General features: G+C 36.5%; 1 protein-coding gene across 1 annotated transcript in view; it reads right to left on the bottom strand.

Annotated features, from left to right (window-relative positions):
- Positions 1-300: 300 nt before the first annotated feature.
- pla2g4ab (phospholipase A2, group IVAb (cytosolic, calcium-dependent)) overlaps positions 301-10567 on the bottom strand; it is a 28152-nt gene continuing 17885 nt past the window's right edge. Inside the window, exons 14-19 of the mRNA XM_044129661.1 lie at positions 8242-8372; positions 8056-8167; positions 6979-7163; positions 6714-6903; positions 5796-5953; positions 301-3143 (exon numbers count right to left, since the gene is read on the bottom strand). Coding sequence (XP_043985596.1) covers positions 2985-3143; positions 5796-5953; positions 6714-6903; positions 6979-7163; positions 8056-8167; positions 8242-8372 — 935 coding nt within the window. The 3' untranslated portion in view covers positions 301-2984. The remainder of the gene's footprint in view (positions 3144-5795; positions 5954-6713; positions 6904-6978; positions 7164-8055; positions 8168-8241; positions 8373-10567) is intronic.

The raw sequence follows: 10567 nt of genomic DNA, 5'->3' as shown, positions 1-10567 counted from the left end.
GCCTCTCTCTTTCTTCTGGCTTGTTATCCGAGCTACAAGCAGGTTTTAAATAGGACAGAGGTTTTGAAATGGGATCCCGGCAGGGGATACAAAGTCATTGAAACTGATCAGGAACTCCTAATCCCATGACATGTAATTCAAATTCAGTACATGAACAAAGTTTAAGGCATTTAAAAGCTCAGTTTAAATATCTGCTGGACCATGTGACTGTTCATGTTAGTTATGTGACGTGAAAGGAAACAAAACTAAAGGAAACTGAACTTGATAGGAGTCTGCAGAGTTGCTATTTCACAAGGATTCTCACGGATATCAAATATTTTAATAGAAAACATCATGAGACGAAACGGTTCTCTCTCCTTTTTTTTTTAACCATTCTTAACACAAACACAACAGTTAAGCATGGCACGTCTCGCCATTTTTAATACAGTTAAATGATCACAGGAGCATGACTGTTCATATCTCAAATCAAAGAACTAACCTTTCAGTTTGTTACATGTGAACGTTGTCAAAAAAAAAAAAAACATTTCCAAAAAAACAAAACAGTACAACAACTTAAACCCTGTTGTAAATGCAGTTTGGAAGCAGAAAGACAAAAAAAATCATCATTGCTTTAACCCAACAGATTACACTGAGTGTGGTCCCCTATTCATTGTCTTTTACGCAGGCTGATGAGAACAGCAAATAAGCCAGAAGCTTTTGTTTAAAACAAACAAGAAAAAAAGAAATAATGAGATTAAGATATTTGTAATATGAAGGTTTTACTCAAACTGTCATTATTTTCAATCTGGAGTTTATTAAGAAGAAATATTGACCATAAATATATTTTTATAAATATTTGTGGACATTGAATCGACAGAATTAGTCTAAAATAATCTCAATAATGCTCTGTAGTAGCAAGATAAATAAACAAATTAATAAGTTTCCAGTATAAAGTCCTTAAAGGGTTTTCTGTGATGAAAAAACCAACCACTGTTGGCTCAGATTTGTAATTTACTTTGGACGTATGTTTTAATTTCAAGCCAACTCTAATATTCTTTACAGTCTCCAGAATTTTGTCACATTACAACACAAACCATAAAGTGTTTTATTGGAATTTTATGCATCAGAGTAAAACGAAGTGGCCCAAAATCTTTACAAATGAAAATCCAAACGTATGCATATCTATTCACCCGGCTTACTTTGATACCGAGTCAAAGTCCTAATCTAATTCTGACTGAGAATCCGGAAAAAGATATGAAGAACAGATGTTCACCGTATAATGAGCTTAAGAAATTTTCCAAATAAGAATTGGCTAAAATGTTATTTGCTAGATGTGCAAAGTTGGTTGCAACTCTTTTGGTGATGAACACCAAAAGAGTTGCAGATGTAATTATAGCAGTTGGTATTTCAACAAAGTATTAATTTAGGTGGGGTGAATAGCAAAGTATTCAAATTGTACCTTTACTATTTTGTCTTGCTCTAATATGAAAACCAAATAAAATACACTGAAATTTTCAGTGCTAATACTTCTCCCAGGCACTGTGTAGACCTAAAAAAAATTTTAATCTTTGCTATGAATTTATGTGAGATGATGAATGAATGATTTCCCCAAAAGGTCATTTTTCAAAGAACACACAAGATTACCACAACTTTTAAAAACCTAAATAAAACTTAAAGAAAGACACAAATTGACAAAAAAATAAAACTAAAAAGAAGTATTTCTTAATCACACAACCCTGAAGCTTGATTCTACCCTTTATCTCAGATTGTTTCCAGTCAGTCATGGTCAAAACCTGACTGCAGAGAGCTTGGAAGTGCGTCGGTAAAAAATTCCTCCCCTCTGTGTTTGCAGCCTTTGAGGCGCCTGCAGGCGTTAGGAGTAGTGTGTCAGATTCCAGGCCTTTACTGCTGCAGGTGTAGGTGTAGTGTGTAAAATTCCACCCAATATTGTTGAATAGAGGGCTGTCGTTCTAAGAGATGTGAGCAGGCACTTGTAACGGCATACACCACTCCACCCACACTCGATTCCAACGTCTAAAGCATCCGGAAGCAACGGTTTTTTGGGGTTTTTTTTTTTACTTTTTGGCGCAAGTGATTGTCAAGGAAAGTTTGCATTTTAGACCAAACTGGTCAGGTGACTAAACACATATTTACACTGGTGCTAAGACAAAAATGTTAAAGGAAGAGAGTGAACAGCTGTTGCTATGGTAATGGGTTTTGTTTTTTTCAAAATGATAGCTTTAATTTGGCACTCCCTTCTGGGCAGCAGGGAGTGCTCCTGCTACGTAGGTGGGTAAACATCCTTAAGATGTTTAAGATATCCAGAGGGGGTGCAGGTTGCGTGTTTAGGAGCTACCATCACACACAAACAAAAGTTATGAGATGTGATCCATGTCTTTAAACAAGATCACAAGTTAAGACAGGCGGTAAAATGAAAAAAGTTTTTTTTAAAGTGCATGCTCTACAGCCACACAATCAGTTCGAAAAGAGTTCAGCCCACAAAAACGGCAAATGAGGCTTCTTAAAGTAATTTGACAGTAGAATTTATGAGCAACAGGACGCCAAAATATTTCTCTGGAAAGATGCAAATGAGGCTCAAAGTGACGCGTCCTAAACTATTGGGAATGTTGTGCTTTGGGAGAAAAATCAGATGAGTAAAAAGATTTGACAAAGACGAGTCAAAAAATAAAACAAAAAGATCTCTCCTAACAACACTGTTGACTGCAGTTGAAGCCATGAAATAATTATCAGCTGTGTGTGTTATTCCAGAAATCACATGTGAACATTAAACCAGATGAGAATGCTGTTGCAATGGAATCCAATCCCAAGATTTTCATCAGCGATTTTCCACACAAAACGTCACTTTTCTCAGGTCTTATCTCTGAATTACATCAAGTCATCCTGTAGATCAGGACAGGCGCATTTTCCTAAAGTTAAACACTTAACCTTAAGGCAAAATCACCAAAAATAGAACAAGTCTCTTTATTCAAAGTCTTATCCTGGAACTACTGGCCATCCTTTCCCAGGTGATTCCAGGATTTTGAATCAGGATTTCTTTTGAGAATCTTCTTTTTAGGGATGCTGCTGAGGGAGAAGTTAAGGCAGTGGCTTGAGGGCATCTCCTTCCGTGCCACAATACAATCCTTGATGGCCTCTTTAATAACCTACAACAAGAAGCACAAATAGAAGAATTAAATACAAATTACAGTGACACAGAACACCCAAAAATGCCAAAAGAAAGGGACAACTCGGGTAAGAAATAGACTTGTATAAAGTTACAGCTGGTAAAAACATTTGGCTGGCTCTAACATGTTTTCCCATAAGTTAGTGCTTCTTCTTAACTTTCCATATTTATTAGAGTCTAGACATTCAGGAAGCAAGGAGATATTATTATCTCTTCAGTCATATGCTACTTTTAACAATAAAATAACCAAACCAAATTAAAATGATCAGAAAATTGCATGTTTTGTTTTTATTTTCTGTGATTATTCTGTCCCCTCATTTTGTGTAAATAAAAACTTTGGTTAAATTTCTTGCCATTTTCCCTCAGAGCCAATCTCTCCTCCAGATGTTCACATTCAATTAAATGGTCTCATTTGTTTCTAATTCCAGTAATCACTCCCTCCCTGGCTATGCTAACCTCCAGCCATCATCTGTTTTACTGCTTTAGCTCTTCACCAGCTCTCTTTTTGTATTTATACATATTACATAAGAATCTGCGCGAATCCAACGGCTCCATGACACATCACATGAGGTGCGTCACAATGCAGAAAAACGGCAGCAGTGATCTAAACGAGACCTTAGGGTCAGTTTTAGTTTACATTTTTGCTGAATAGCAATAGGAAAAATATGCTAACATCAAAGCGCACCTTTATGCAGATGACACCAAAGTTTATTCAGTTGGTTTACAACTACATTTCAAATGAAGAAGGCCATATTTCTACCATCAGGTAATTATGATTCAGACCTTATCAAGACAGCATGATCCTACCTATATTTGGTATTTGGTGATTAAATGTAATTTCTTTCACAGAGTTCATGAGCATTTGAGGGTTACACTAGAACTTTAGTCTCGAGATGAGTCAGTTTTTTTTAATCAATAAGTTAAAAAAATGCTTAGACTTTTAAAAGTTTTTCAATGTGGTGACATTTTTTGTATGCTCCTTATACCCACAATTTTGGGGTTTAGATTCTGTTTATGGCAGTTCTCTAAATTAAAGATGGATCCTTTGAGAAGTACCCATCACTGTTTCCTGTTAAATTCTTGTTTCTTGACCCTCATTGTGCCTAAGAAGAGAAGAGCCGAGACATATCTTCAAGTACAAATCACTGCTGGGTAAATACTGTGGTCCTTGATTTGTCTTTTGCTTAGAGTACATACAATTTTTTCTTAATTTTGCAGAAATTATGTTTTTTTTTTTCATTTGGACGTTGGTTGGGGAAAAACCTTCATAATGTTCTCACAGTTAAAGTTTTTGTTTCTCTGGGGGAGTTTAGAAACTGTATGTTTACTGACTTATTTTCACATTAATTTAACATTTTTGGCTCATAGCTGTGTGTTTTCTTGTCCAGGTCTCCTGTGAAACATAAATGTTGACATAAAGGGACTTTCTTCTTAAATGAAGGTAAATGCAAAAAGCTTCCCAGCAGTGGATATTTCACCTAGTTTAATCTGAGGCTTGTTTGTACAATTGCTTAATGAAACTGCAGAAATTTCATCCATTTACAAATCCAGTTAGCGTGTAAAGTTCTAGTTTGTAACGATATTACTGGACAAGCTTGAACAAGTATCAGTCGTTTGTAGGGATTATGAGGAGAAAGCCTCCTTTTTAAAAAAGTGCATGGTGCAATGACGTGTAATTATAAACTTGTTGAAATACAAGACTCCTGAAAAAATGCTGTTAGGACAGCCTATTCTAGACGGACAGATTTTACTAATCTAGAAATGTTCGGCTATAATGCGCAGCACAATCTATAGCAAACTATAAATATGGAAAATAAGGACAGATTCTTCCCATCTGTCAAGAACGAAAGATAACCATTTGGGTTTTTATCAATAAGTGAAAAGAAAAAGCACCAAAGTACTCCACTTCAGCAGCTGAAGTTTGGGTCATACAGCAGTCAAGTGATGCAATGCTGCAGCCTTTCAAATTTATAAATATTTTTTTTAAAAAGCTATTTCATGGAAAGTTTTTAGATTTTTCTCTCTGCATTTTCCTTCTCGCCCCAGTTTTTTGTTAAATAAACAAAGATAAAGTATAGCATTCAGATTTTCATATTTAATTTTTGACCTTGTTTTTAGCAGTAGTTAAAGAACGTGTCCTTATATGTACGATATTATTGGTGGAGAAACGGTTGTGCATAATCTGCATACCATGACATGCACACACTCTTTAGATAGCTTTTCACTAAATAATGTTGCCAAGAAAAAAACGATTACTACCAGAGGAAACTGTATGGGTGAAATAAAATCTCTAGTGAAACATGAATCACTCAATTCATCATTCAAATGGAGTAGGATAAGTAAAAGCATTCCTCTGAAAACAAATCAAAACATGCGTGAGCCAGACTTCCTTTGTAATACTTAAAATTTTTGATGTTGCCCAATAATATACTAAGGAATCCGAAACTTCCTTCCAGAAGTGAACTGAATAAAGATAGATGAACCCGGCTTATTTAAGATGTTGCTGAATCACTCGTCAATCCCTTCGTGACCTTAAGTTCTTACACATTGCAAAATTTACTGCCGACATCACAACTGGTTCTTGTTGCGGAAATTTAATTTGTGCCAGACTTGCAACATCACCAAGCTTTACCTCGAGGTTGTTGAGGGTGTTGAACTCCATCAGGTCATGAAGTCGGGTGAAAGCCTCATTGGAGTACTGGAAGTTGAAAGTTGAAAATGGCGACTCCGGGTCATCAAAGATGTCAAAATCAGCCAACTCCTTCTCCTTCTCAGTCTCTCTGGGAACCCCTGTGGGCAGATCAAACATGAGCAGGAAGCGAAATAAATAATCTCACTTCTTGATACGAATGCAGTTTTAGCAAATGCAGTCTATGTTGAATTACATTGGAACCGTTATGAGTTTTATTCCAACTTGCTCCTACATGCAGGTTAAAAGTTAGAAAATGCAGACGCTGGAATTTCCTTTACGGTTTCATTTCCTCAGATGTTTTTTGGCTTTGAGAGAAAAAACAAAATGTTTGGTATCATATAAACAGGCTTTGAAAGTTGGTGGGCAGATGACTAACAGGAACGCAAAGAGACACGAATGGAAAGGAGGAGATTCTGTTTCTTTGCATGGCTCCTCATATGGTTTGTTTCTATAAACAGCCCTCCCACTACACTGAAGGATTCCCCAGCTGCACCTGGATCCTACAGGAGCCATATATTACAGAGGTGAGTCATAATAACTGAAGACACTGTGACTCATTTTTGCATGTGTAGATATATAAGCACCAATTCCTCCTAGAAACTCCCATGACCTTGAGCAGATGGTTTCCTTTTGGGTCCCTCAGATAAAGCGTGCAACTTTTGTGAAAAAACATGCAGCACATTCTGCCGCTAACTGATTATGATTACATTCCCACATTCTTTTCACATCAAAATTCCTCACATTTCCAGAGTCAAACTTACTATTTGAGCTGACAGTAAATTAGTGTAACCATGACAATACTCTTGGAACATTGATCCCTCCAGCTCTGTGAACGTCTCTACACATGCTCACACCTACCAGGTGCTTTGAATTGTCTGAAGTTAATGTTGACCAGGACAAAGTGGATCACAGTCGGGCAATTCTTTTCCCCCTTCCTGGGTTTGAAGACATAGCATTCCTTCAGACCCTCACGATCAAACACTTTTGGGTCAATCTTGGGGAACGGCAGCTTGTTCATTCTGGCCCACTTTTCTGCTAACAGCAGCTCCTGTGGGACATTTTTTACTAATTAGATCATGTTTTTGTGGAGTTTTGATTTCACTGGATTTAAGAGGTTTCTAACCTTGAATGGAGGACTGGAATCGCTCGGTCGAGCAGAAAAATCAAATGAGATGATGAGGTCAACACCGCGTTGAGGCCGTAGGAGGAGTGGGTAGGGAAGGTTGTAGGTCAGGCCGCTGTCCACCACATGGATCTTCTTACTCTTCACGTCCAGAGGTTCATAAATACGGTCAAACTCATCTGGATCTACAAAAGACAAAGAATGACACAACTACATTTATTTTATTCCATCTAACCCATCCTTGGATTAGATGGAATAAAAGAAATACAAACATGAACAATGCACAGTTGCATGTGCATTGTATGGCACATGCAATTGGAAGACGTAAGTAAAGCCTTTGAAATGATCTCAGGAAAAAAAAACAACCAATCTGTGTCAAAATGGTAACTAAACAACACAAGAGTGATAATAAATGCAGAGAATTTTGTTCTGTGATGATCTAGTTTAAGTTCAAGAACACAGAGACTCTTTAAGCAAAGTTAAGAAAACTTCTAGCTTCACAGAAACAGCATCATGTTTGCTGTTTGCCACAACTTGCCACCTAAATGCACTGGATCCTGACTCATCATAGAACTTGTTTTAAAAGAAATGGTTTTCGAGGATAATTCCATGCGAGAAACAAACTGGGTAATATTATGTGACCTAATCCAAGCCACAGTTTTTCCGAAAGCTTATCATGAGGACATTATTCTGCACAAAACGATTCAAATGAGCTTATTCCTTAGTGACATTAACTTTGGTCTTCATTACTGCTGATTTTCCTTGAGTAACTTGAACGGAGTGCACCATACAAAATATTTTCAAACTGCAGCTAAAGTCTAATTTCATAAAAAATTATATCATTTGAATCATTAGAAACTAAAACAATATAAAACAATGTTCCAGTGCACAAGGAGATCAAAAACAAGATAAGAAAAAGTGAATAAAACTTTGACTTCTGAATTATTCTGGTTGCATCAGAATTTTATCCCTAAATGGATTAAAAAGAAATGGAGAAACTATCATGTATCCTAGTAAAACAATACTGCCCCATCTTGATGCTAAGAGTGAACAGCGAATCATTGTTTTTTTTCTTACCTGTTACAGCATCCACTTCCTCTTCAGGTGTAAGCAGAGGATGTGGCATTTCCATCAGAGGAGAGAAAGGGATGCTGGTGTGCAGGTTCAGGCCCAGCATGAAGTTATGCACCTGGTGAGGTGATAAAAGGAGCTTCAAGAGAAAGAAAAAGCAGATTGACCTGTGTTACCGTTTAAATAGTGTACCTTTCCAGCTCGACCCTCTCTTGTATTGAACAGGGCAGAGTCACTAAAGAGCGAAGTGAACATCCTCTGAACCCAGCTGGCCTGAGCGGTGCGGCTATACTCCTCCTCTGAATCTGGGTTTTCTGATCCACCTAAAATCCAAGATAGAACAACAATCATCATCACATGTGCAAATCATTAAAAAAAGGTCAACAATATGTCAATGTTATGTACACAAACAGACATACTTGATATACCTTTACATTTTTGTTTTTTTCATTTTCTCCTGATATTAACTCCTTTCTTTAAACTTCTGAGAGACCTGAAAACTTTCAATACATTTTTTTAAAATGGTAGCAATAATTTTGTTTAAGTATTCAGTTCCTTATTTATAAAATGTTCCCATTTAGTGGAGTTCAGTACTTTTACCATTGGTAGCTTAGATTTATCTTTTAGGTAATGAAATCAGTTCAGCTTAGCATGATTAACAATAAATTTATTTTTGATTAAGTTCATTATGGCTGCACAGTGGCGCAGTTGGTGCAGCAAGAAGGTCCTGGGTTCGATTCCCAGCCCAGTGTCTTTCTGCATGTTCTCTCTGTGCATGAGTGGGTTCTCTCTGGGTACTCCAGCTTCCTCCCACAGTCCAAAAACATGATTAAAGGTTAATTGGTCTCTTTAAATTGTTCGTGTGCGTGTGTGTGTGTGTGTGTGTGTGTGTGTGAATGGTTGTGTGTCCTGTATGTCTCTGTGTTGCCCTGCGACAGACTGGCAACCTGTCCAGGGTGAACCCTGCCTCTCGGCCGAAATGTCTCACTAGAGATAGATGGATGGATGGATTATGTTAATTACCTTTTCATGTTTTAAAAAAAATATTTATAATATAAGTGTAGTCAGTTTTGATTGGTCCACATGGGTCAGTGCCTTGCGTTGTTTCTTCCTCAGTGTGTCACCAATAGCTCTTTCTAAGGAGCCAGTGAGTTATCTCAAGTTTTAGTTACTTAGAAAATAACAAAAACATCCTGGAAACTGGCCATTAATCACTGATTTAGCCCACCATGGTCTACATAACGTGAATCATTGTACAACAAAAGAGCAAGCTAAGCAACTCATGAGTCAGACCAAGAAAGTTTTATCTATAACAATATTTTCTTTTTCCCTAACTTCAAATGAAAGAGGAGGAAGTACTTGAGAAAACAAACTTTGTTTTACTAACCATGCTTGGTTTGTACTACGTGCTGTAAAAAAAAAAAAACCTACATAAAGAAAAGGAAGATAAGTGGAGTCGATTGACAAAATGTTACTAACAATGGGGCATGAAGAAAAAAGTCTGAAAGTCAACACAAAAGGACTTTACACTCTAATCCTGTTTTTTTTTTATATATACCAAAGAATTTCACAAAGACATCATTTAGCTCTCAACGCATCACGCCAATTCGTGAAAATGAACTTGTATCTTTTAACCTTTTGGTTTAGGAGTTTTCAAACATGTTTTGGATTTTATCATCTGACCTTGATAAACAGTAAACCTTAAAACATTTGAGGTATTTGGCTACCATCATACCTGTAGTTTTATTTTAAACTAAGTGACTTCCTCTTAGTAATTCTCTACAAATGCAATGAGCTCTGCATGTGTTATAACAGAAAAAAACAGAGAGAAAATTATGGTGGATTATGGTCGATAATCTTATCACGGTTAGATTTCAAACATTGTTATCTCTTTAATCAACTTTTTGTTTGCAGAAATAGAGAGAAGCCCAACCTGAACAAAATATATATCAAATATATATCAAGTCAATAACTTTTTAAATCCTTAAAAATCTGTTGATTTTATAGTGTTTTTCCTCTTATGTTTGCTCCCTGTTTAATACATATTCCTTAACACCTGTATCTATGCATAAAAAAAGTCAAATTCTGAGGACTTTTGAGATTAAATAACTCAAAAACGTTTAGAAAACAGTTTCTAAAGAACCAAGACCAAGAATCTGGTGAAAATTTTTGTCATGCAAGGAAGATGCTAATGCCAATAGAAGAAGTCTCATTTAAACCTTTATATACAGAACATGTGCGCTGGTCAGAAGACATCAAAATTAAACAATTTTATTACCTATATGCAAAATGCATGTACAAAAGTTTTACACTGAACAGACTGTCCCCACAGTGGAACACGATAGTGATGCTTTTATTAAAGCTGGTTAGAGTTGGCCGTCAGAAACTGTTTGAAAATACAAAGTTTTAAATTTCGTCTAAATATAGAAAACTCTGACACACCTTCTAAGGCGTATGCATTCATTGGAAAATGAATTGGCTATTTGTTACTTGAAGTCGTGCAGCTTTAAAAAGAGAA

The sequence above is a fragment of the Gambusia affinis genome, linkage group LG10 (genome assembly GCF_019740435.1).
Source record: "Gambusia affinis linkage group LG10, SWU_Gaff_1.0, whole genome shotgun sequence".
Lineage (NCBI taxonomy): Eukaryota > Metazoa > Chordata > Actinopteri > Cyprinodontiformes > Poeciliidae > Gambusia > Gambusia affinis.
The sequence above is the reverse complement of the archived record's forward strand: the minus strand, read 5'-3'. Positions and strand labels throughout refer to the sequence as shown.